At 41.9% G+C, this 27,755-nt stretch overlaps 2 protein-coding genes and 1 long non-coding RNA gene across 11 annotated transcripts; 1 reads left to right on the top strand and 2 right to left on the bottom strand.

Moving 5' to 3' along the window:
* The first annotated feature begins 2,465 nt into the window (after window positions 1–2,465).
* LOC307024043 (uncharacterized protein) lies at window positions 2,466–11,350 on the top strand. Of its 8 annotated transcripts, none has more exons than XM_079657832.1 (4): window positions 2,466–2,589; window positions 5,083–5,182; window positions 7,961–8,026; window positions 10,086–11,350. In XM_079657832.1, the coding sequence occupies exons 3-4, from the start codon at window positions 7,994–7,996 to the stop codon at window positions 11,202–11,204; spliced, it is 1,152 nt and encodes a 383-aa protein (XP_079513958.1). In that variant the 5' UTR covers window positions 2,466–2,589; window positions 5,083–5,182; window positions 7,961–7,993; the 3' UTR covers window positions 11,205–11,350. The 8 variants fall into 8 exon arrangements, with proteins under 8 accessions (XP_079513958.1, XP_079513956.1, XP_079513959.1 ...); XM_079657830.1 differs by having other exon boundaries at window positions 5,299–8,026; XM_079657833.1 differs by having other exon boundaries at window positions 5,083–5,218.
* An 8,267-nt stretch (window positions 11,351–19,617) lies between these two features.
* On the bottom strand, window positions 19,618–24,722 carry LOC307025245. 2 transcript variants are annotated; one of them, XR_013804126.1, is made up of 3 exons: window positions 24,393–24,716; window positions 22,553–22,652; window positions 19,618–22,004 (listed from the first exon to the last, which is right to left on the bottom strand). It is a non-coding gene; the product is annotated as an uncharacterized lncRNA (long non-coding RNA). The 2 variants fall into 2 exon arrangements; XR_013804125.1 differs by lacking the exon at window positions 19,618–22,004 and having other exon boundaries at window positions 22,351–22,652; window positions 24,393–24,722.
* A 458-nt stretch (window positions 24,723–25,180) lies between these two features.
* Window positions 25,181–27,265, bottom strand: LOC307025347 (uncharacterized protein; the record flags this gene model as incomplete). Its single annotated transcript, XM_079659981.1, has 3 exons — window positions 25,181–26,272; window positions 26,542–27,156; window positions 27,243–27,265. 3 exons carry the CDS (start codon window positions 27,263–27,265, stop codon window positions 25,870–25,872), a joined length of 1,041 nt encoding a protein of 346 aa, XP_079516107.1. The 3' UTR covers window positions 25,181–25,869.
* Between the last annotated feature and the right edge of the window lie 490 nt (window positions 27,266–27,755).

Here is a 27,755-nt window from a genome sequence, read left to right as displayed (position 1 = left end):
CCTCACATTTTCATTTTCTCTTCATACACACTCTTTTTGCTGTCTATGTTTGTCATCCAGGTGCTCCCCACTATGCACCCCAGCAAATGCCCTACCTAAACATTCTGCCTTCTCTTCATTTGAAACTGCCACTTTCTCCCCATCAATCAAAGCGGGAATTTTAACCGACTTCCTTTTCCCATTCATCCGTTTAAACATAGACCATACATCCCCTCCCTTTACTCCTCTTCCAATGGTGGAACAAAACTCTCTCTGACGTCTTTTTTGTGTATGGATTTTTTTTTTTCCGGATTTTGATAAACTTCATTAATCCCGGTGGGGAAATTGTTTCTCTGCATTTGACCCATCCTAGTGTTAGGAGCAGTGTGCTGCCATTCTGAACGGCGCCCGGAGAGCAGTGTAGGGAATGGTGCCTTGCTCAGGGACACCTCGGTAGCACTTGGTCTTGCCGGGACTTGAACTGGTGACCTTCCAGTTGCCAAGCCAAGTCCCTATCGACTTCGCCACCACCGTCTGTATTTTATTGTTTTACGGGCTACTGCGCTTTTCCTTTGATAATCTGTAATATTGTCTTGTGACAAGTCTTTCTTTAAAGACCTAAATGCCTTGTTTCGTTCTTTAATAGCTCTGCTGCATTCCTCATTCCACCACGGCAACACCTTCTTCCTGCCCTCTGTTGTTCTTTTTGGTATAGTTTTATTTGCTGCTTCTTTAATGTACATTGTGACTTGATTTGAGCAGTCCTCTATACTTCCATATAATGCTAACAATTGTGCTGACTCCTTACAGTAAAGCCTAAATGTTTCCCAGTCAGCTTTACCAAAGCACCACCTGGTGAATACACTCCCTTCCTATCTACGTATACGTTTGTGTTGATGATTGTAAAAACTGGGTAATGATCACTTCCTATGGTAGAATCACTTTTTACATACCATTCACATGATTTAAAACTATCCGTCACCAGTGTGAGGTCCAAACATAATTGTGTCCCCCTATTCACGTCTATTCTTGTTTTTTGTCCATCATTAAGGCAAAAACTGATCTTTCCTCTGGCATTTCTTCTACGACATCCCCATTACTGTCTGTTTGACTGCTTCCCCATAGGCTGTTGTGAGCATTGAAGTCACCACACCATACTTCCCTTCTATGAGCCGTCCCTGCTATTGTCTGTAAGGTTTCAATGTTCAGATTTTTACACGGGTTATAGAAATTGATAAGCTTTATTTTCCCTTCTTTTCTTGGACTGCATATTTCTACTATGACACATTCCTTAGAGGTTTCTCAATACTCAAATTCCCCTCCTCGACTCCTCGGTTCTCCAGTAGTGACCCGGAAATGAATTTCAGCGCGCCATGTTGAAGGACATCGCATTTCTCTAAATGCACTTCGAGGACCGAGCATTGAGCGTCGAGGAGGCTCTCTGGAGGAGCTCTAACCGAGGAGACACTGATGTGTCCTCCACGGTCCTCCATGGCTCCTTCACGGATGCATCTCCGGGCACGGTGGAGGCGTGACGCACGGCCGGACTTATCTCAGCCAATGACAGCTCTGCATGCATCCCCTGGATATTATTTTAGTAACTGTCTGCTTTCATCGCGACGCAATGTTTACAGTGAGAACAGCTGTGAGGTCCGTGCAGAAAGCAGAGCAGTGTGTATAATCACTCAGTATAACAGGCCTACTCTCTGTATTTGCTTTAGTTTAGTAGATATCTACAAACAAAGAGTCGATATCTTTCTAAGCCCATTTAGTGCTTCACATAATAAAATAAACAACGGCTGTTCCTGATTATGCTTTAGGAGCTGTAGGTGTGTGTGGTACAGTGTGTAGATGCGGCGGACAGACAGGTCTTAGCTTGACTTAAATGTATTAAACGTATAGTCAAGTGATATCAAAATATAAATAACTAATGTCATGTAAACATATTAATATTTGCTTGATTCCAGTGTTGAATTTAGCACAATTGCATACAAACGTTAAGGGATTTTAAGATTCTGAAGTATTATGCTAAAAACTCAATAACTTAGATTATTATTTATAGTTTTGCCGAATAGTTTCATGTCCGCTTACCTTAGAAACGTAAAATGCCACGGCAGTGTGCAGATGGGGAGCATGTTAGCTTAGCTTGGTAGCTTCAGCTAGCTCTGGAACTTTCAGCTCGGTGGCAGCAGGTCCCGCCTCGGCTCCGCCTCTTTGCCCTTATTTGGAGCAGGCTGGAGTAGGCGGGAGTTGAACTCTGACGTCACTGTCCAGCCGTTAGTGGCCGACTCCGCCTACTAAGGGCTTCTCGGCAACTCTGCAGAATCCTATGAGTGACGTCACGGACCCTACGTCCATTTATATTTACAGTCTATGTTTATTACACGATTTATTGAATGACGGAATAGGCAGAACTAACGTTATTCGTCATTCTAGTCGGACCCATTAGAGCGGTGCACCCAGGACCCATTAGAGCGGTGCACTCACTTTCACTGTCCGGCTGAAGGGTGAAAAAAACAAACACTTTTCATCTCGGATCATCAGAGGCTGTTGCATCCAAGAAAGACTGATTGAAACCTACGTTTCGAGAGACTACCACGATAATTGAAGGTGAGTTAAACTATTGTATCCGTGTAATGTTACAAGGTAAGACTTTAGGTCAGTAAGTGTTGTTGTTGACCAGGGACGTGCACAGGTACGGGCTAATGTTGCCCGGGCAACGGCCCGTTTGGCATTTTTGGCTGACCTGCCCCTCTGGAGAGAGCGAGAGTTTGTTTTTCTTTTTTCTGTTGTGGCCGAATCAACATGATAAGCCCACAATTAGTATTGTAGCGTCTCGCTGCGGGAAACACACTTTGTCAGCGCTGTCATCTGCCGGTGCATTAAGACCACCTCAGTGTCGGATTTTGGAGTCTTGATTTTGAGTTGTCTCATGGCAGTTAGGCTATAAGGGACAAACCAGGGGACTTACTTCCTCTTGATACCGTCGGTTATTTACAAAAAAACACATAAATATAGCCTACTTGTTGTTATTGTGCTTCTGTTTTTCTGTGTCTTTTCATCTGTAAACTCCCTCAATGGGGCCGCTCGCTCTCTTTTCTTGATCGGCCTCTCACGGGTGAACAGTTCAATGTCCAGCTTCATTGTAGGATTTCTGCTATGTCTCTACTTTCATTTGACCATATCTGTTATTAAGTTATGGAATACTAAATAAATAAGTAATTAGATACCTTACCGTCACTGCGCTCATAAAGAATGATAAGAATAGAATAATGCATATTGAACTGGTTTCATTAATTAGTGAGTTTATTTAAGGTAATTATAGAAGCCCTATGTTATCAGTAGCCTATGTCTGCACAGCAGTTACAATGGTCAAACTACATTAGAAAATAATTGTCCCCATTTTGTCTTTAATAGTTACTAACATTAGATATTTTAATGAGTTATGGACCGCAAAACATTTTAAAAATCAAGTCACCGAATGCAAGTAGTCGCCTTAGCTTATTTTGTTATGAGATGTGAATTACTGTTCAACTTAGTTGATGTAAAAATCGTTTGGTTTCTTTGACATTAAAAACAAGTTACAATTTTCAAAAGGTCTTATGTTTTTTTCCGGGGGAGGCCCTTTTTCCAGTTTAGAGCAATAACCCCTCCAAATGTCTGTGAACGTCCCTGTTGTTGACTAACGTTAGTTAACGTAGTGTGCAAAGTAATCAGCGACAGCAAACAGTTTGCTTTCATCATCTGTCATTGCCTTAAATGATGCCGTTTAAAATAAATAAATAATAAAGGGCGGTGCCGGCCGTCAGCGAACCGAGCCAGAACACGCTCTGGGAATCTCCATTCACCGGTTTTACCCAATAATAAGTACCTTCCCAGGCTTTTTTGTAGCTGCATTTCCTTTGTCTCAGGCTCCATTTTACACCACCAAAAGTGTATCCCGCCATTTCGTTCTATTTTAAGAGGGACACCTGGTCACCCTAGCTATATAGTTGTGAAATGTATCTAGCAGTTATACATTTATATTCTGCGTTGCTGAAGTGTTGTCCTCCCCCTTTGTGTTTGCTCTATAGTTTCAAAATGAAGCGATAAAGGACATTATGTCCTTTTTCACCCCCCTAAAAAAATATATGATGAGGCAGACAGTAACACACAGCAGGAAGTGCAGATTGCCACAGAGCCAGAGCCGGAGGACTTTTCAGGAGAGACTGATCTGGAAAGTGAAGGTTCAGAGCAGGGAGAGAAAGATGGGGAGTCACAGAGTGAGGCTGAGGATGAAATCGAGAGTGAGACAGAGACAGGGGATAGATCCACAAATACTGGAACATCAGGTTTGTGATTTTGAAAAACAAACGTGCCTGTTTTAATCTTAGTTACAGTTCAAATGGTTTGTCGGAGTGTGTGTGATACTAATTCATTTTCCCTCATGTCATAAATCTTTTTTTTAACATTTATATTTTATTAAACATTTTCAAAGACAAAAACATACGGACAAGGACATGGCTCACACACATCACAATTAGGACAAGACAATAACATGAAGGGTGGGGGGCAGGGGGATGACAGTGTCAGTTACATTTTATGTATGCATATGGCGTTGTATTTATACATGATTTGCTTCATAATATAGATATACTTCTTTTTTCCTCTTTTATTATAAAACAAAAAAAAGGTGTAATAAATAAATAGATACATATATAAATATATATGCACACATATGTACATATACACACACATACACATCTCTTCCTTTTCTGATTAATTCATCCATTTCCCATTTAATTGAACTTCTTTCATTATTATTACAATTATTTTTCTGTCACTTATTTATATTTATTTATTAATATTATTGTATTTATTGTTGGCAGCCGAGATGGTTTGAGTCCAGGCAAGCCCTTATCTTATCCCAAAGCCTGTTGTCTGGCTTAACCAAATATAACAGGGAGAAAGCAGCTTTTTGTCATAAATCTATTAATATAGATATCTAATTTGTGTTTGTTCATTGCTCTGGTAAATGTGCATATATCATTTATAATGATCTGTTTCAATTATTATAATAATAATAATAATAAACATATTTATTTGCGTTATCTTTCTCCACAGATATCAGCAAGTGCACAGAGAAACCACCAATGCAACCACACCCTAAATTGTTTCCAAGGACCTGGATGGGCGACCGGAGAAGGAGTTTCAAGGCTGACTGGTACAAGATTCACCCCTGGCTTGAGTTCTCCAAAATGTCAGACTCTGCTCATTGTTACGCCTGCAGACATTTTAGCCCTCCGAATAGCACAGACACTGTATTTGATTCCCCTTCAGGTTTCAAGAACTGGAAGAAGGCAACATACAAAGAGGGGGGATTTGCAATCCATGCCAAATCTGAGCGGTACACGCAATGATGGCATGGAAAGACTACCAGAGAGCTGTGACATCTAATGCAACATTGGCAAATGTACTTAACAAAGAACATAAGAAGCTGGTTCAAGAAAATCGGGAATATATAGAAACCATAGCCGAAGTGCTGCTACTTACTGCGACACAAAACATTGCTCAAAGAGGACACAATGAGTCTGCAGGCTCAGATAATAAAGGGAACTTCATGAGCATTCTAGAGACAATTGCTAACCATGACAAAGCTGTTAAGAGAAGGTTGACTTCCATTCATAATGCAAAGTACACAAGCAAAACCATTCAGAATGAAGTTCTGTGTTGTCTTGCAGACATGGTTCAATCTGAAATAACAGAGGAAGTGAAAAACAGTGAAGTCTTTAGCATCATGGCAGATGAAACAAAAGATGTTAAAAAAAAAAGAACAGATTTCTCTTGTAGTCAGGTACTACTTCAATGGTGCTATCCAGGAGAGTTTTCTCCATTTTGAGTCAGCAGAGAGGCTGGATGCAGCAGGGCTTACTGAAAAAATAATTCACATATTGGAAAGTCACGGTCTGGAATACAAAAGCAACTTTGTAGGCCAAGCATATGATGGTGCTGCTGTCATGAGCGGTAAGCACTCAGGGGTCCTGGCTAGAATCAGAGAGCAAGCTAAATATGCTTTTTATGTTCATTGCAATGCTCACTGTCTAAATCTAGTTTTAGTAGATACAGTCAAAGCTGTCCCAGAAGCAGAGCAGTTCTTCTCCTTACTAGAAAAGCTATACGTCTTCACATCTGGTTCGTATGACCACCCCAAATGGCTAGATATCCAAAGAGAGATGTACGAAGGTGCTCCAAGAGAACTCCAGCGATTGAGTGACACTAGATGGGCATGCAGAAGTATATCTCTCCGTAACATTATGGATAGATTACCGGCCCTCAAGCGAGTACTGCAAGACATAGCCCAATAATGCAATGGTGAGAGATCTATTGAGGCACGTGGTCTGCTGGCACAGTTGGATCTAGAATTCATTGTGCATCTTGTAACACTCCGTAAAGTGTTTGCAGAAACAACATTTCTCTCTGACATGTTACAGTCTTCATCCCTTGACCTTTCAAAGGCTGTGGATTTAGTTGAATCTCTGGTTCAGACATTGAATGACTTCAGGCAGGAGTCATTTTTTGATAACTTCTGGGATGAAGTGTTGAACATTTCTGAGCAATGTGATACTGCAATACAGCCAGCAGCAAAACGACAAAAACGACTGAGCTCTAAACTTGCTGAAAGCTTCGTACTGACTACTGTCGGACAGAGAGAGACAGAACAAGATAAACACGGGTTTCGTACAGCCTTTTTCTACCCTGTCATTGATCAGATGCTCAATGAGCTTAATAGACGGTTTTCAAACACAAACTGTGACATGATGAATAGCATCCAAGCTCTTAACCCCAAAAGTGATGCATTTCTGAAGGAGACAACTCTGCTTTCATTTGCTCACTTGTATGATGCAAATATTGAGGACTTGGGGCATGAACTACATCAGTTCAGCAGAATTTTAGATAGGAAAATAAAGACTGGGATGCAGAGACCTGATAGTACAGTGGAGCTTGTTCAGTTCATTGAGCCTTATAAAGAAGTGTTTTTGAGCTCTTCAGACTCTGCAAAATAGCAGTCGCAATCCCAGTCAGTTCTGCTTCCTGTGAGCGTAGTTTTTCTACATTGAAGCTGGTCAAAACTTTTCTCAGATCCACCATAACTGATGAGAGACTGAGCAATCTGGGTGTGCTTAGTATTGAGTCAAGGAGGTCAAAGGCTTTGAATCTTGACTTATTTGTTGATCGGTTTGCCAAAAATCACTAAAACCGCAATGTCTGTGACATTTTGGGAAGGAAACTACAGCCTGGGATGCAGACACCCTTATGTAAAGTAGAGATGTAACTGTTCATTGCCTTTATTTTTATATATAAATCTGTGTGTTTTCCAGATATCTCTGTTTTACGTTTATTAGAAATGTGACGGAATAGACGAAACTGATTAGTGCGCGTGCAGAACAGGTGTGAGTTCTGTATGTATATTTTCTGGTACTCTTGTTGCGTAAACTTGTTGATCGGTTTGCCAAAAACTGCAGGATTTTGTTGCTGTAATGTGAGATTTTGGGAAGGAGACTACAGCCTGGGATGCAGACACCCTTATGTAAAGTAGAGATGTAACTGTTCATTGCCTTTATTTTTATATAAATATGATATGGTGTTAGTGCAAAAATGGTACTATAACTTAAGCTAACAGTAATAACTAAAAGATCTATCTGAAATAAATAAGTGGAATGAAACAAATACTTCTTATGCGCAATTACTTCATACTGTCTAGTTCTCTTTTTCGTCCTGCATTTATTGTGCCCCCCTCAGAAAATAACTGGCCCCCCAGTGGCCCCCCCAGTCAAATTGGTCTAGAACCGCCACTGAACAGTGGTTCAAGTACTTGAGTAAATGTACTTAGTTACTTCTCACCTCTGCTATGAACCTACGAAGTAGATTAGTTTAGTTGTGTCTGTCGGTTGTATTGAGTTGTCTTGTTTTGTGTCAGCTGTAGTTGTGTTGATTATTTCAGAGACCCAGCCGGAGAAGGAGCCCTGAGAGCAGCATGGAGGAGAACAAGGAGACCTCTGGAGCTCAGGTCAGTGTGCACTTCATCAGCGGCGAAACTGAGGCTCTGGTAAACTGTGGTAACATGAAGATCCGTCTGGGAGCCGAAAGAGCCGGCTCTTCTTAGTGAGCCGAGTCAAATGATCCGACTCTCTAAAATTAGCCGGAATTCCCATCACTAATACGTAAAGAGATAGTATCTATAAGGGACGGCTCAATTCAAAAGTCACACCGCAGTACTTTTCCCACAAAGATTCATGAGATCCCATTGTTGACACCAAGATGTCTGCTTGTATTGTGTTGAATGCGGCTGAGAAGTCTAGGAAGAGGGCTCTTGCATAGGTGTGACGTTTATCTAAATGTTTAGTAATGATATGAACCAGAGTAGCAACAGTACCACCCCCTTGCTTATAGGCAAATTGGTATGGATCAAGTATGTCTTGTCCATCACAATAGGTTTAGCTGAAGAGGTCATTCCTGTCATGGTTCTCATGGTGTCCCACACTTTTTTGTGGTCTTTGGCTTTAAAAGCATTTCCCAAAAGCTCTCTGTGTGCCAGTTTTGATTCCCTCAATTTGACTTTCAGTTCTTTCCATAGTCTTTGTTTTTGAAAACTATTTTCCTGGTTTTTATAATTGATTTATTACTTGGATAGATTTGTATTTCTTTAGTGGGAACACAGAAGTTAATATAGTCGTTGGTAACATTAGTTATTTCATCTAGTGAACATTCCTGAAATATGTCCCAATCTGTCCAATCAAAACAGGCTTTCAACTGTTCCCTACTTTCATTTGTCCATGTCCTTATTACTTTCTTTTCTGGTTGACTTCCCTTCAGTTTGGTCTTATACACTGGTGTCATATTCACAACATTATGATCAGAGTTCAGTATTGGTGGTCAGTATTTGGACACAAAGGCTCCTTTATCATTTACGGTGCATTTGTCCAGGATATTGTCTTTCCTGCTGTGATCCCTAACATACTGCTGGAATCCAGGTAACACAGTTTCCAGGCGACATTGCTTCATGTCCCAGAGCACTATTGCCGGTGCATCGGGGTGGCTGAGTTGCAGCTCGTGAACACAGTCAGCGATGGAGCCGGCCGCCAGTGGCGCTCTGCTGCTGGGAGGCACGTAAACAACAAACAGTAAAACACCTGAATTCTCTAGGCAGATAAAAGGGTCTTAACGTCATGCAGAGAATTTCCACGTTGGGATTGCAGGTTTTACATTTGACTGATCGGCACCACAGGTCATTAATATACACACAAATATCGCCTCCTCTGGTTTTCCCGAGTTCGCATCCCTGTCTGCTCGAACAAAGGTGAATACTTCAAAGAGAGATTCAGGCATTGTAGATTGTAGCCAACTTTCCTTGAAACATAATAAAGAGGCCTCAAGAAATTCATGACTGTACCTTGTGTATGTCCTTAGTGTGTCCACGTTGTTGCTCAATGAGCACAGGTTTGTGAGAATGATGGATGGAAGTGGTGGCCGGCTGAATCTCCGCCGTAGGCGATTCTGAACGCCTCCCCTTCTTCCTCGTCTTTTTTTCCTGGTGTTTCTCAGCGGCTCCCGAGGGATGTCATCCAATATCGAAGACCACAGATGGCTTGATGTATTCGTAGGAGGCCGATCGCATTGTAGCTCTAGCATAGCCTCGTGGCTGTAGCAGCGTAGAGGCCGGGGCTCCTCGCCATACCTGTTCGTGCTGTCACTCAGGTGTGTCTTGGAAAGTTGAATGGCCAGACATGGTCTGCAGAAGGCAAATGTAATCCACAGGATCAAAAGCATGGTCTCTCAAAATTACGTTTCATACAGACACGACAAAGTTTAGACAATAATTAGACCAAAAAAACAAAAACAAAAAACAAGACGAACAGAGCATACTGAGACTCGCAGTGACAGCATGCCGTCTCCCTCTGTCTCCTGTATACCAGGGGTAGTCGAGCAGCAAATATAATAAACACAAACAGTTGATAAGTAGTATTTTGTTAACTCAAGGTTTATATTAAGTGAGTTTTTATTGTGTTGACTTGTGTATTTATGCTTTTTAGATTGACTTTCTCTCTTTCTCTGTCCGTCTGTTCTAGAAACCGAAAGGAAAAGAGAGATGTCACAGCTGTCAGCAATGTGACAAATCCTTTACAACATCTGGACATTTAAAGCGCCACCTGCTTACTCATACAGGTGAAAAACCGTACAGCTGTGAAGAGTGTGGGAAAACTTTCTCCAGATCAAGTGATCTCAAAATACATCTTCGTGTTCACACGGGAGAAAAACCGTACAGCTGTGAAGACTGTGGGAAAACTTTCTCTAGATCAAGTCATCTCAAAATACATCACCGTATTCACACTGGAGAAAAACCGTACAGCTGTGAAAAGTGTGGGACAACTTTCTCTACATCAAGTCATCTCAAAACACATCACCGTATTCACACGGGAGAAAAACCGTACTGGTGTGAAGAGTGTGGGAAAACTTTCTCTACATCAGGTGCTCTCAAAATACATCTTCGTGTTCACACTGGAGAAAAACCGTACAGCTGTGAAGAGTGTGGGAAAACTTTCAAAACATCAGGTGCTCTCAAAATACATCTTCGTGTTCACACTGGAGAAAAACCGTACAGCTGTGAAGAGTGTGGGACAACTTTCTCTGGATCAAGTCATCTCAAAATACATCACCGTGTTCACACTGGAGAAAAACCGTACTGGTGTGAAGAGTGTGGGAAAATGTTCACTACATCAAGTGATCTCGAAACACATCACCGTATTCACACGGGAGAAAAACCGTACTGGTGTGAAGAGTGTGGGAAAACTTGCACTACATCAAGTGCTCTCAAAATACATCTTCGTGTTCACACTGGAGAAAAACCTTACAGCTGTGAAGAGTGTGGGGCAACTTTCTCTAGATCAAGTCATCTCAAAATACATCACCGTGTTCACACTGGAGAAAAACCGTACAGCTGTGAAGAGTGTGGGAAAACTTTCACTACATCAGGTGCTCTCAAATCACATCACCGTATTCACACTGGTGAAAAACCGCATAGCTGTGATGAGTGTGGGAAAACTTTCACTACATCAAGTGATCTCAAAACACATCACCGTATTCACACGGGAGAAAAACCGTACTGGTGTGAAGAGTGTGGGAAAACGTTCACTACATCAGGTAATCTCAAAACACATCACCGTATTCACACAAGAGAAAACCCATAGTGGTTTTAAGAGTGTGGGAAAACTTTTTTTTCTGAGTTGAAGTCTAACTAACAGTTGTTTGTTATTATTACTGTTTATGTTATTATTGTTATTTAAAGTGTTATCTCTGTTTCAAAAATAAAATGTCCTTAGAAACAGACTCATAACCCTGCGTATTTGTTGTGTTTTGCAGCATATTATAAACATGTCATTCCCTTATTTTCAAATACCACAGGTTGGGTAGTGATGTATTTTAGGTGTACTGTCCACATCGCAGACCTGATGTTGTGCCGTCAATGTATGCGAAGTGTACAGGACCTTGGTCTCTGAGACTCAAAGAAGCTTTTCTCGGTTACCTGTCCACTTTGCAAACTATTTGTCACATAAACTGATACTTCAATGTTAAAGGCACAAGAACCAAGCTGTGACACTTCCAACCAGCAAGGTCTAAAAACGATTTGCTTCAATCAGCCGCATCAGTAGGCTGCAGCACCTCTCCTTTTATGCTGCAGCACCTCGACCTGCAGGAGTAACGCACTCAAATTAAATAATAAATAATATACAGCACAGAATCTCAGGCTCTGAAAGGTACTCTAAAAAGATCAAATATAGACCCTCCAGAAAAACGCGATCCTGCGATCGCAGAATTTATCGCATAATCAGCAAAATGGCGCAGATTTTAAAAAAGCCGCATATTTATCAAAAGGCCGTATAATCCCCGCATTTTTCCACACAAAGTTGAGAAGAAAAAAAGTTAACTCGTCTTGACGCGACGTTATCAGCTCGCGCAGAATGTAAACAACACTGTATAGAGTGAATGTGTGGAGCTCACACGATAGAGAAAACACCAAGATGAAAAAATAGACTAAAATAGCCCAATTGCTTTTACAATAAATACACATTGAATGTGTTTAATTGAATAGTAAAGGGGTTTAACGTTAGTGGCAGGTTGTGTGTGAGAGAGAATAAATAAGACAGCCCAATATTTAAAAAAATTGTTATTCTTTTCCCCCGCATATTTAGCATATTTCGCAACTTTCCGCATATTTCGCAACTTCCCGCAATTTCACATAAAATCAGATAAAAACCCTGCATGTTTAATCGCATAATCATGGATTTTTGCCCGCGTTTTTCTGGAGGGTCTAAAAATAATATAATCTAAGAAAATGGCTCCTACATAACCGGCCTCTAGTTGTATTTTGGAGTACCACAAAAACAATTATCAAATATATATATTTGAAAAAAAAAGGAGCCTATACAGTTCAGGATTTCTATTCATTTCATGAATCCAGTCATCCATCAATATGAGTTGTGATGTTACTCATCCTGTCTACATGATATCATCGTGCCATCAGCGGAAGAAGACTCTTTGCCAGGGTGTCCGCGGGGTCTTAAAAAGTAATAAAAGTTGATAAATCTATTTAGTGAAAATGGAGGCTATTAAAAAGTATTAAACGGCATTTTCCAAGAAGTATATAAATTGTCCAAAGAGGTTGTATTCTACAGTCTGCCTGAATTTAATCATTGCGTAGGTGTGTAGTGTGATTCTGTGTAGTTTATTTATGGCATCCCGTTGGATTTGACGTCATCTGAACAGGACATCGCACGCTCACTGCTTGATAGCGTGCTAAGGTCCGTTTACGCCGGTTGCTAAACAACATCGTTATGGGGAAATGCAAGTCTGCGTCCAAATGGTTGGAAGATGAGGAGGAAGGACAATCAATACTTTATATAGTCAATGTGAGGTAAAGTGTGTCGCCAAGGTAACCGGTTCAAACTCCAAGTGGCGATGAGGTCTTAAAATGTATGGAAAGGGTCTTAAAAAAGGTCTTACATCTGACTTCAGGATTCCTGCATATACCCTGTTTGCTGCCGTCACTCTTCACATTCTAACAGAAGACAGATCTTGGTAATTGGCCTCTCCAGCACACTGGTCTGTGTTTTAACTTTGACAGCTCGAACCAGTCCTTTAGTGTCTGCCATAGCTTCTAGCACTCTTCCCAGGATCCAAGAGCTGCGGGGAGCAGTAGGGTCAACTACCATTACTACATCTCCAGGTTCAACGCTTCTCTTCTCCTTGCACCATTTCTGTCTTTCTTGCATGAGGGGTAAGTGTTCCCGGCACCAGCATTTCCAAATAAGGTCTGCCATGTATTTCACCTGTTTCCATCGGCGTCTTACGTTCAGGTCGTTCTTGTCAAAAACGCCAGGGGGGCAGAATTGGCTTGGTTTTTAAAAGCAAGATGTGATTTGGGGTTAGAGGCTCCAGGTCTTGAGGGTCATTTGAGACTGTTTTGATTGGTCGACTGTTCAAAATGGCCTCTACCTCACATAAAAGGGTTTGTAGCCCTTCTTCATCTAAAGTCTCACAGACTTTATCAGACGCTCCCATACTCCTCCATGGTGGGATGCTCCTGGGGGGTTGAAACTCCACTTTATGCCCATTTGCAGCAGAGTTCCCTGAATTCTGTGCTGGTTCAGAATGGAGAGGGCTTCCTTTAACTCTCTCTGAGCTTCAACAAAATGGGTCCCATTGTCAGATCTTATATGTTTCACTTGGCCTCTTCTGCATATGAATCTTCTCAAAGCATCAATGCATGAGTCTGTATCAAGTGAGCTGGCGACCTCAATATGCACAGCTCTGCTTGTCATGCACGTGAACAGCACTCCGTACCTCTTTAATGTGGTACGTGCTCTCTTGACTTGAATGGGGCCAAAGTAGTCCACACCAACATTGGTAAATGGAGGCATGTCTGGCTCAAGCCTTTCCTGTGGCAAGTCAGCCATCTTCTGCTCTCCAACTGTGGCTCTTTGTCGTCTGATGATCCAATACCTCATCCTAACTTCAGAGAGGATTTGGTTTCTTCCTCCATGTCCAGTTCTTTCTTTGACACATGGCAGTTTTTTGGCAGTATGACAGGGAACTTAGTTTCTTCTGGCATAGCTGCCCTCCTCAGGTGTCCTCCCATTCTTAGCACTCCATCCTTTAACACTGGATCAAGCTTGTAGAGGCTGCTTGTCCTTTTGACACCACGTTTTGTTGTTTGCAGTGCTGTCATTTCCTCTGAAAAATACTGTCTTTGGGTTTGGCATATGATGGAGTTTTCTGCCTTCTCAAGATCTTCCAGAGTAATGGTCCGTCCACCCAGTGTGGCCTTCATGTTTTCTATTTTCTGCTCAACATTGCTTTTGTTTTGAGCATCGGTGTTGGAGTCATTTAAAGTGGAAATAAGCTCTTTTCTCCTTTGAACGAGCCGCTTCAAGCCTTCTTTGAACTTCTGGATGGAGCGCTGAAGCGAGCCGTTTAGTGGAGAAAGTGAATACTGCTGAATACACATACTTTACAGAGATGCTGTATGCGAAACCAATGTGAGTTTGGAAAATTGCACAGTATTTTTCAATTTTAGTATACCTCAACAATGGAATTATGATCAATGGAAACGGCCATGACATGTGACCTTTAACAATGTGTGAAATTGGACTTTTAAAATGTGCTATATTTATTATGATAAATACGCCTCCTCGCTCACACCCGCTCCCGAGACCACATCGCTCCCGTCCTCCAGAACCTCCGCTGGCTCCCCGTCCGTCAAAGAATCCACTTCAAAGTCCTCCTGATTACTTACAAAGACCTCAATAATCAGGCCCCCCCCCACCTCACAGACCTGCTGCACCACCACACCCCTTCCCGCTGCCTCTGCTCATCAGAAGCCAACCTCCTATCCATCCCCACCCGCATCAATCACCGGACCTGGGGGGACAGAGCCTTCTCCGTCGCTGCCCCCTCCTCTGGAACTCACTCCCCCAACCCATCAGAGACTGCACTGACCTCACCACCTTCAAAACACTTACACAATCTCACCTCTTCAATCTGACTTTTAATGTTTGTTTTTGTATTATTTGACAAGGTGATCACTCTGTGTTTTAGTACTTTCATCCTCCATATAAAGATCTGTCCTCTAAATCTATGATCTAACTAAAGATGTGTTTAACTTGCGGTGCAGTGTGTCCTGCAGCGTGCACACCCAGAGCTTCTAACAGTGGCATGACCCAGGAGGAGATGAGAGGAAATGCAGAGTGTTTTCTCTGGGATATTTGTACCTCTGCGCCGCTGTGTTGGCGTCCAGGATCCCCACGCCCTGCATCCTGGACCGGACCGGGGTCATGCCGGTGGGGAGCGGCTCCTCCTTCATGGTCAGGGCCACCCGAAGAAGAAGAATCAGAATCAGAATCCTCCCTGCTGTACCAGACACTCAAAGAAGCCAAAAGGACAACCTGGATTAAGGTGGAGAAAAAGCGCTGCAGAAAGGAGGAGGAGGGGAGGAGGACTCCCAAAGTACCGGGTCCCGATCCAAAGAAGAGCCCGGGATCCCTGTGGGTTTCTCCAGGGTGGTTTTTTAGTTCCCAGTGTTCAGAGCAGTCCTTTTAAAGCTGGAGTATATCCAGGGGAGGATAGGGGAGGATCAGCCGGGAGAGGAGAGCCTGGTGGAGCCTCTCGCTCGCTCCCTCGCACGCGCACACACCTGCTTTCCATCAAGCCATTTACAACGGCATATCAACGGAGGCTCCACAACCTTTCTCCGCCAGATCGTCAAGTATCAGCCGTATCTCTCTCTCCTCCGGTACACAGCACCGTAGTGTGGAGTTGCATTAGGTAACGCGAGATACGGCTGATACTTGCGCATTAGTTTCTGTTATGGATCAGTATCAACAGTACTGCCAGTAACGTTACTATATTATCAATGCTGCTTTAGTTATAGCCTGATATATGATGGCTAACTTCACAATGTTGTGATGTGACGTTAGCTAACGCCGGTCACTCACCAAGACAGCTGCTCTGTTCTCCACTGGTTCTCCTCACACCACAGCTCCATTTATCTCCGATGGCCGTTATTTCTTCTAATCCTTGGCTGCTCCTGGTCTCTGGGACGCCTAGCAGGCTCATAATTATAAGGTTGTGGTCCGTCATATGCATTTGAATATTCATGTTCAACTTCTTCTGTGTCGAAACTAGCATTGGGATCCATGTTTATTAATACGTTACACCGGCCGCTCTCCCCCTTGTGTCCCCCATGTTACGTCACAGGCGGGAGGTCACGTGCCGAGTTTTTTTTTTAGCGGAAGTGAACATTTCTTACAAAAACGACGGCAGATGTCACTGTAGTGTATATTTCTGTATATCTTTTTGAAAATCTAATGTATTCTTCATTTTCCTACACATTTATTCACAGGTGTCTTTAACCTGGAAGTTGCTCTTTAAAGAAGCAGCAAATAAAACCATACCAAAAAGAACAACAGAGGGCAGGAAGACGGTGGTGCCGTGGTGGAATGAGGAATGTAGCAGAGCTATTAAAACACCTTAGGCCCCACGGACCCGGTTCCGGGGCCGAAATCGCGTCATTTGCAGGAAACAACGTCTAAGGAACCTTAATATTTAATGAACTATGAATATTTTATATCCATATAACGGGAAAAAAACTAATTTAACTGATCTTTTTCATTTTGTTTTTCAAAAAAAAACACACAATGCTAACAGTGAGCCTCCGGATTAGCCCCGAGCGAAAAATGCTAACCTATTACTGCACGGAAAATCACTCCTAGCTCCCTTATTACTTATCCTAGCTGAACATCCAACACATTGTTTATGATCGTAAAGACACAGAATCTAACGGTGCCCACCTCAACACTGAAAGATACAAACTCGCGACGTTAACAAAAACGTACATCAAAACAAGTGGCGCTAGGTAGCTCACAATGCTTGTTGAGGGCTTTTGTAAGTAATCAGGAGGACTTTGGACGTGGAGCCAGCGGAGGTTCTGGAGGACGGGAGCGATGTGGTCTCGGGAGCGGGTGTGAGCGAGGAGGCGTATTTATCATAATAAATATAGCACATTTTAAATGTCCAATTTCACACGTATTGTTAATGCGTCATTGTAATAAGTCATTGTGAATACACTAAAATATGGAATACAATGCTGGTGCCGGGAACACTTACCCCTCATGCAAGAAAGACAGAAATGGTGCAAGGAGAAGAGAAGCGTTAAACCTGGAGATGTAGTCATGGTAGTTGACCCTACTGCTCCCCGCAGCTCTTGGATCCTGGGAAGAGTGCTAGAAGCTATGGCAGACACTAAAGGACTGGTTCGAGCTGTCAAAGTTAAAACACAGACCAGTGTGCTGGAGAGGCCAATTACCAAGATCTGTCTGCTGTTAGAATGTGAAGAGTGACAGCAGCAAACAGGGTATATGCAGGAATCCTGAAGTCAGATGTAAGAACTTTTTTAAGACCCTTTCCATACATTTTAAGACCTCATCGCCACTTGGAGTTTTAACCGGTTACATTGGCGACACACTTTACCTCACATTGACAATATACAGTATTGATTGTCCTTCCTCCTTATCTTCCAACCATTTGGACGCAAACTTGCATTTCCCCATAACCATGTTGTTTAACAACCGGCGTAAACGGAGCTTCGCGCGCTATCGAGCAGTGAGCGTGCGATGTCCTGTTCAGATGACGTCAAATCCAACGGGATGCCATAAATAAAGTACACAGAATCACACTACACACCTACGCAATGATTACATTCAGGCAGACTGTAGAATACAACCTCTTTGGACAATTTATATACTTATTGAAAACAAGCTACAAAATGTAACACCTTGGAAAATGCCGTTTAATACTTTTTAATAGCCTTCATTTTCGCTAAATAGATTTATCAACTTATATTACTTTTTAAGACCCCGCAGACACCCTGGCAAAGAGTCTTCTTCCGCTGATGGCACGATGATATCATGTAGACAGGATGAGTGACACCACAACTCATATTGATGGATGACTGGATTCATGAAATGAATAGAAGTCCTGAACTGTATAGGCTCCTTTTTAAAAAAAAACATTTTGATAATTGTTTTTGTGGTACTCCAAAATATTATATATAATAATTTTTAGAGAACCTTTCAGAGCCTGAGATTCTGTGGTTTATATTATTTATTATTTAATTTGAGTGCGTTACTCCTGCAGGTCGAGGTGCTGCAGCATAAAAGGAGAGGTGCTGCAGCCTACTGGTGCGGCTGACTGAAGCAAACTGTTCTCCTTGCTGGTTGGAAGTGTCACAGCTTGGTTCTTGTGCCTTTAACATTGAAGTATCAGTTTATATGACAAATAGTTTGTTTAAAAGCATTTATTTATTTTGGCCTTTTTTGGAATAAACTCTTACTTTTCACTCGCATCTGGACATTTCTATATTTTTCTCTCAAACTACAAGCGTCTATTCCTCGGTCAGCCCCACGAGTGAATCACAAACAAAGCACACAAAACAAATGGATATCGTGGTCACTACACGGTTCAAGTGTGAGCTTCCAGTCCCAGTGCATTGTGGAGATATGACCTTGTGTGTTTCAAATACCCCAGATCCTGCAGTCATGTATCTGAAGAGTACACTTCAGATACATGACTACAGGATCTCAGGTATGCAAAGTGGACAGGTAGGCGAGAAAGGCTTTTTTGAGTCTCAGAGACCAAGGTCCTGTACACTTCGCATACATTGACGGCACAACGTCAGGTCTGCGATGTGGACAGTACACCTCAAATACACCACTACATAACATGGTATTCAAAAATAAGGCAATGACATGTTTATAATATGCTGCAAAACACAACAAATATGCAGGGTTATGAGTCTGTTTCTAAGGCCACTTTATTTTTGGAACAGAGAAAACACAATAATAACAAACAACTGTTAGTCAGACTTCAACTCAGAGAAAAAAGCTTTCCCACACTGTTAAAACCACTATGGGTTTTCTCTTGTGTGAATACGGTGATGTGTTTTGAGATTACCTGATGTAGTGAACGTTTTCCCACACTCTTCACACCAGTACGGTTTTTCTCCAGTGTGAATACGGTGATGTGATTTAAGATGACCTGATCTAGAGAAAGTTGTCCCACACTCTTCACAGCTGTACGGTTTTTCTCCAGTGTGAATACGGTGATGTGTTTTGAGAGCATCTGATCTAGTGAATATTTTCCCGCACTCTTCACACCAGTACGGTTTTTCTCCAGTGTGAATACGGTGATGTACTTTGAAAGCATCTGCTGTAGTGAACATTTTCCCACACTCTTCACAGCTGTACGGTCTTTCTCCAGTGTGAATACGGTGATGTGTTTTGAGAGCATCTGATCTAGTGAACATTTTCCCACACTCTTCACACCAGTACGGTTTTTTTCCAGTGTGAATACGGTGATGTACTTTGAGAGCACTTGATGTAGAGAAAGTTGTCCCACACTCTTCACAGCTGTACGTTTTTTCTCCCGTGTGAACACGAAGATGTATTTTGAGAGCACCTGATGTAGAGAAAGTTGTCCCACACTCTTCACAGCTGTACGGTTTTTCTCCCGTGTGAACACGGAGATGTATTTTGAGAGCACCTGCTGTAGAGAAAGTTGTCCCACACTCTTCACAGCTGTATGTTTTTTCTCCTGTGTGAATAAGCAGGTGGCGCTTTAAATTTCCAGATGTTGTAAAGGATTTGTCACATTGCTGACAGCTGTGAAGTCTCTCTTTTCCTTTCGGTTTCTAGAACAGACGGACAGAGAAAGAGAGAAAGTCAATACAATAAAAACTCACTTAATATAAACCTTGAGTTAACAAAATACTACTTATCAACTGTTTGTGTTTATTATATTTGATCCAGTAATACAGCAACATTCTAATCACAGTATATACCAGAGGTGGGGGACTCGAGTCAAATGACTTCAGTCACATATTTTTTTACTTGAGACTTGCTTGAATAACATTGATAAAAGACTCGACTTGACTTGTGTAGGGGTGTAGAGTTATTTGTTCAAGCACCGGATCGGCAAAACAGGAGAGTCTGTGAACCAGTCTGCCTTGATCTATGTATTCATGTCTGTGACTCTCACAGTATCTGCTGCCCACAGCTGTTTTGTAGAAGGAAAACCTCCTTCACTTCATGAAATCTCTGCAGCACCAGGAGGCAGTAACGTGTAACTCAGCAGAATCTGAGAAGAGCAGCACCAGCTGCAAAGAGCTGTGCCTTTTACCGTTTACTTCACTGTGTTTACCTTCATTAGAACAGCTAAAGAGCGACCGCAGGCTTCTACGTTTTAACCACACGCACCTCTACACACGCATACACACACTGAACTCCCCAATAATTGCCCCTATTACCTGTTTTATTATTTCAGAGTAGGGCTGCTCGATTATGGGAAAAATCATAATCTCGATTATTAAAAAACGATTATCCATTTACTTTGAAAACATCAATTTATTGAAAGAAAAAAGGTCTAGTATGTTTTTAACAGTTGACTACCCTGAACTTTAAGTATAATTCAATTGAAAAACTAATACAAAATATATATATATATTTTTAAATAAATACAAAAATAATCATTTTATTTTGATTAATTGTTTTCATAATCGTTGCAAGCCAAAATTGTAATTGCGATTAAAATACGATTAATTGAGCAGCCCTATTTCAGAGCCCCACTCTCCATTGTTGTTAATGTGGAAAATAAAACTCTAGTTTCATAACCACTGTCTTTTAACTGATTTAAATGCGGAAACTGGGGTTATTCATCAGGATTTCGTAGGACTTGACTTGCTTGACTCTCACCCCAGTAACTTGAGACTTGCACATGTATGACTTACTCCCACCCCTGGTATACAGGAGACAGAGGGAGACGGCATCCTGTCACTGCGAGTCTCAGTATGCTCTGTTCGTCTTGTTTTTTGTTTTTGTTTTTTTGGTCTAATTATTGTCTAAACTTTGTCGTGTCTGTATGAAACGTCATTTTGAGAGACCATGCTTTTGATCCTGTGGATTACATTTGCCTTCTGCAGACCATGTCTGGCCATTCAACTTTCCAAGAGACACCTGAGTGACAGCACGAAAAGGTATGGCGAGGAGCCCCGGCTTCTATGCTGCTACAGCCACGAGGCTATGCTAGAGCTACAATGCGATCGGCCTCCTACGAATACATCAAGCCATCTGTGGTCTTCGATATTGGATGACATCCCTCGGGAGCCGCTTAGAAACACCAGGAAAAAGAGACGAGGAAGGAGGGGAGGCGTTCAGAATCGCCTACGGCGGAGATTCAGCCGGCCACCACTTCCATCCATCATTCTCACAAACCTGTGCTCATTGAGCAACAACGTGGACACACTAAGGACATACACAAGGTACTGTCATGAATTTCTTGAGGCCTCTTTATTATGTTTCAAGGAAAGTTGGCTACAATCTACAATTCCTGAATCTCTCTTTGAAGTACCCGGATTCACCCTTGTTCGAGCAGACAGGGATGCGAACTCGGGAAAACCAGAGGAGGCGATATTTGTGTGTATATTAAGCAAGGGGGTGGTACTGTTGCTACTCTGGTTCATATCATTACTAAACATTTAGATAAACGTCACACCTATGCAAGAGCCCTCTTCCTAGACTTCTCAGCCGCATTCAACACAATACAAGCAGACATCTTGGTGTCAACAATTGCCAAAATGGGATCTCATGAATCTTTGTGGGAAAAGTACTGCGGTGTGAATTTTGAATTGAGCCGTCCCTTATAGATACTATCTCTTTACGTATTAGTGATGGGAATTCCGGCTCTTTTTAGTGAGTCGGATTATTTGACTCGGCTCACTAAGAAGAGCCGGCTCTTTCGGCTCCCAGACGGCTCTTCATGTTACCACAGTTTACCAGAGCCTCAGTTTCGCCGCTGGTGAAGTGCACACTGGCCTGAGCTCCAGGGGTCTCCTTGTTCTCCTCCATGCTGCTCTCAGGGCTCCTTCTCCGGCTGGGTCTCTGAAATAATCAACACAAAACAAGACAACTCAAGACAACCGACAGACACAACAAAACTAATCTACTTCGTAGGTTCATAGCAGAGGTGAGAAGTAACTAAGTACATTTACTCAAGTAGTTGAACCACTGTTCAGTGGCGGTTCTAGACCAATTTCACTGGGGGGGCCACTGGGGGGCCAGTTATTTTCTGAGGGGGGCACAATAAATGCAGGACGAAAAAGAGAACTAGACAGTATGAAGTAATTGCGCATAAGAAGTATTTGTTTCATTCCACTTATTTATTTCAGATAGATCTTATAGTTATTACTGTTAGCTTAAGTTATAGTACCATTTTTGCACTAACACCATATCATATTTATATAAAAATAAAGGCAATGAACAGTTACATCTCTACTTTACATAAGGGTGTCTGCATCCCAGGCTGTAGTCTCCTTCCCAAAATGTCACAGACATTGTCTGTGCTATTCGGAGGGCTAAAATGTCTGCATGCGTAACAATGAGCAGAGTCTGACATTTTGGAGTACTCAAGCTAGGGGTGAATCTTGTACCAGTCAGCCTTGAAACTCCTTCTCCGGTCGCCCATCCAGGTCCTTGGAAACAATTTAGGGTGTGGTTGCATTGGTGGCTCCTCTTTGCACTTGCTGATATCTGTGGAGAAAGATAACGCAAATAAATATGTTTATTATTATTATTATAATTGAAACAGATCATTATTAATGATATATAAACATTTACCAGAGCAATGAACAAACACAAATTAGATATCTATATTAATAGATTTATGACAAAAAGCTGCTTTCTCCCTGTTATATTTGGTTAAGCCAGACAACAGGCTTTGGGATAAGATAAGGGCTTGCCTGGACACAAACCATCTCGGCTGCCAACAATAAATACAATAATATTAATAAATAAATATAAATAAATAAGTGACAGAAAAATTATTGTAATAATAATGAAAGAAGTTCAATTAAATGGGAAATGGATGAATTAATCAGAAAAGGAAGAGATGTGTATGTGTTTGTATATGTACATATGTGTGCATATATATTTATATATGTATCTATTTATTTATTACACCTTTTTTTTGTTTTATAATAAAAGAGGAAAAAATAGGTATATCTATATTATGAAGCAAATCATGTATAAATACAACGCCATATGCATACATAAAATGTAACTGACACTGTCATCCCCCTGCCCCCCACCCTTCATGTTATTGTCCTGTCCTATTTGTGATGTGTGTGAGCCATGTCCTTGTCCGTATGTTTTTGTCTTTGAAAATGTTTAATAAAATATAAATGTTAAAAAAAAAAAATTATGACATGAGGGAAAATGAATTAGTATCACACACACTCCGACAAACCATTTGAACTGTAACTAAGATTAAAGCAGGCACGTTTGTTTTTCAAAATCACAAACCTGATGTTCCAGTATTTGTGGATCTATCCCCTGTCTCTGTCTCACTCTCGATTTAATCCTCAGCCTCACTCTGTGACTCCCCATCTTTCTCTCCCTGCTCTGAACCTTCACTTTCCAGATCAGTCTCTCCTGAAAAGTCCTCCGGCTCTGTCTCTGTGGCAATCTGCACTTCCTGCTGTGTGTTACTGTCTGCCTCATCATATTTTTTGGGGGGGGCGATAAAGGACATAATGTCCTTTTTCGCTTCATTTTGAAACTATAGAGCAAACACAAAGGGGGAGGACAACACTTCAGCAACGCAGAATATAAATGTATAACCGCTAGATACATTTCACAACTATATAAGTGGGGTGACCAGGTGTCCCTCTTAAAATAGAACGAAATCGCGGGATACACTTTTGGTGGTGTAAAATGGAGCCTGTGACAAAGAAAATGCAGCTACAACAAAGCCTGGGAAGGTACTTATTATTGGGTAAAACCGGTGGATGGAGATTCCCAGAGCGTGTTCTGGCTCGGTTCGCTGACGGCCGGCGTTACCGTTTAACTGGTGACGCGGGGGAACTCGGGACGTTCTATAACGGTAGGAATGAATGAATGAAAACTTTATTACAGACTCAGGGTCCAGATAAAAGACATTTATTATATGTAATGCCTTGTATTTTATCTATGTAATGTCTTGTCCTTTATCTGGACCCTGATTCTGTAATAAAGTTCATTCATTCCTTCCTACCGTTATAGAACGTCACGAGTTCCCCCGCGTCACCAGTTAAACGGTAACACCGGCACCGCCCTTTATTATTTATTTATTTTAAACGGCATCATTTAAGGCAATGACAGATGATGAAAGCAAACTGTTTGCTGTCGCTGATTACTTTGCACACTACGTTAACTAATGTTAGTCAACAACAACACTTACTGACCTAAAGTCTTACCTTGTAACAATTACACGGATACAATAGTTTAACTCACCTTCAATTATCGTGGTAGTCTCTCGAAACGTAGGTTTCAATCAGTCTTTCTTGGATGCAACAGCCTCTGATGATCCGAGATGAAAAGTGTTTGTTTTTTTCGCGCTTCAGCCGGACAGTGAAAGTGAGTGCACCGCTCTAATGGGTCCTGGGTGCACCGCTCTAATGGGTCCGACTAGAATGACGAATAACGTTAGTTCTGCCTATTCCGTCATTCAATAAATCATGTAATAAACATAGACTGTATATATAAATGGAAGTAGGGTCCGTGACGTCACCCATAGGATTCTGCAGAGTTGCCGAGAAGCCCTTAGTAGGCGGAGTCGGCCACTAACGGCTCGACAGTGACGTCAGAGTTCAACTCCCGCCTACTCCAGCCTGCTCCAAATAAGGGCAAAGACGCGGAGCCGAGGCGGGAACTGCTTCCACCCAGCTGAAAGTTCCAGAGCTAGCTGAAGCTACCAAGCTAAGCTAACATGCTCCCCATCTGCACACTGCCGTGGCATTTTACGTTTCTAAGGTAAGCAGACATGAAACTATTCAGCAAAACTATAAATAATAATCTAAGTTATTGAGTTTTTAGCATAATACTTCAGAATCTTAAAATCCCTTAACGTTTGTATACAATTGTGCTAAATTCAACACTGGAATCAAGCAAATATTAATATGTTTGCATGACATTAGTTATTTATATTTTGATATCACTTAACTATACGTTTAATACATTTAAGTCAAGGTAAGGTACATGTGATGGTAGCTATAGTGCTCTTACCTGTGAGTAGGGTTGCCAACTCCCAGAGTTTCAAATAAGGGACACATCTTGGCAGCGCGGCAAAACCCCCCATTTTTGGGTTAAACCCCTCAATTCCAGTCTAAATTTTGTGTCAAACACCCAAAGTGTGAGGTTATAGTTAGGTTATAGACATGAGACATGAGAAACAGATTATCGTTCAATCATTTATTTTTTCAAATGTGCAAAACAGTTGTCTTTAAATAACTAAATAAATCAGTGCAAAACACACCTTCTGAACAAAAACATAAATATACACCTTCTGAACAAAACACATAAATATAAACCTTCTGAACAAAAAACTGTGTGTTTGAGATGTAGTGCAAACATATTTGGCCTCTTTGAAAGAAAAAAGTAGATTAGTGCAAAATCGTAAACTAAAGAAAAACACACCACCTGTGTGTGTGTGTGTGTGTGTGTGTGTGTGTGTGTGTGTGTGTGTGTGTGTGTGTGTGTGTGTGTGTGTGTGTGTGTGTGTGTGTGTGTGTGTGTGTGTGTGTGTGTGTGTGTGTGTGTGTGTGTGTGTGTGTGTGTGTGTGTGTGTGTGTGTGTGTGTGTGTGTGTGTGTGTGTGTGTGTGTGTGTGTGTGTGTGTGTGTGTGTGTGTGCGCACATTAAAGCAGAAAAAAAATACTATTGGCAAACCCCAAAACTGCCTATGGAACAACCAGAGACGATGTCACACAACCCTATTTCTTCCACTTGTATTTTTGTTGGCCTTTTGCAGCAGCAAGGAGTTGTCTATCCACCAGAGATGCAGTGTAAAACTCTGAGCAAGACTCTTCATAATTGAGAGTGACAATCAGCTCACTCTTAATTAGTTCAACAGAGCATCTGTTCCGCACATCTGACCATTTATTTTTCATCAAAGAAAAGACCCTCTCCACGTACCCAGTAGAGGAAGGGATGCTGAGGACAAAGGACACCACAGCCAGAATGTTTGGAAGGTCAGCTGCCCGGCCCCTGAGAACTGCTACCCACCTCTCAGCTGTTCCCTTCAGCTCCCAATCATCCTTTGACTTTGTGAGGTGATCGAGGAGGCTGTTTGCCGTAACACACTCATCAAAGAGCTCATCCATGGAGAGGTTGAGCCTGCGAATAGAGATGAAACTGGAATTCAGTTCAGTAGCATTATTAAAAACTACTGAGACACTTGTTGAATTCATTTGATAAAATGTTATATTAAAAACAACACATAAAAGCCCCGTGCATTTGTTTGCATTTAAATAAGACATGATTTGTATGATGAGAAGTATTTATGTATAATTTTGTTTTTTATTAATACAAGACAAAAGTGGTGTGCATAATATGCCAGTATAAAGGGAATAAGTACAAAGTGGTACAGTGTGTGAGTTACATACCTGGCAACTAGGTGTAGCTTCTCAATGATCTTTTCCATGTCTTCATATGAGATGTTCCCAGATGTCAGACAGAGTGGCTGCAGGTAAAAGAGCCAGTTTTCCTGAGAGAATGTGAACCACTTCTGCAGATAAGTGATGGCAGTGTTTAAGAAGGCTGTAAACTCTTCCCTGGCAAGGTTAGCTTCAGATGGAATGAGACGCCGAAGCTTTTGTTTGGTGAGGTAGCCATAGAACTGATCATCTCTTCTCTTGATTAGTTTTCTCAGAAAAGAGTCCATGATGGCATATAGGTCAGCAGATGTGGTGGCATCCCTCTCCAGTTTTTTGACCGACTCTTCAAAAAGCATCAGGACATTGTTGCAGAAGAGGAGATACACCTCTGCAAGATCAGCCTCCTCTTCAACCCCAGCTGCATCTTCAGGCAACCTCAGCAACTCTCGCAGCCGCCTTGGACATTCATCACCGAGGCTGATGAAATATGACTTCAGCGCAGTCCAGTTCTCCAACAAGCGGCTGATTGCAGGGTTGAGTGACAGCCATCTGGTCACCACATGGCGCAGAATGTCATGGAACTCTACATCCAGAAACTCACAGAACTCCTTCAGGGTCTCTCTCCTTTTGGTAGAGATGGAAAAGTGACCGTACACCTTCAGGACAATATTTTCCACATCAATTGACAGCTTATCCAAGGCATGTTTCACGGTGTTATGGACCACATGTGCATGGCAGTTGCCACTGAGGATCTCGCTGTTGGACTCCTTCAATTTTGTGAAGACAGAGTTATGGATGCCATAATTGACATTTGCATTGTCTGCACTGAATGCAGACACATGATCCAAAGTTAGACCCATTTTGTCCAGAGAACTTTGGATTGAACTGGCTATCCCTGCAGCAGACTCATCTGCATTTTCAACAAAGTCGATCAGCCTTTTAACAATGCCCTTCTCTGGAGTGAAAAACTGCACAGCCAAGGGAAACATCTTACGATTGCCTCTATTTGAGGCATCAGTTTGTAGAGAAAACTGGAGCGGCTTCACTTCACTCTTCAAATGGCTGAGTACCTCTTCAACTGCCTTTGGTGCCAGGACATCAGTGACCACTGCCTCAGCTTTTGTCTTCCCACACGACATCTTTTTTGCGATTGAGGAGTCACTTAGTGTTTGCAGGGTCAATTTGAATGCACAATCAGATGAGTTATAGCTCAAATTATGTTT

The sequence above is a fragment of the Notothenia rossii genome, assembly GCF_949606895.1.
Source record: "Notothenia rossii genome assembly, chromosome: 11".
NCBI lineage: Eukaryota > Metazoa > Chordata > Actinopteri > Perciformes > Nototheniidae > Notothenia > Notothenia rossii.
Note: the sequence above shows the minus strand (reverse complement) of the source record. Positions and strands in the feature narration are given on the sequence as shown.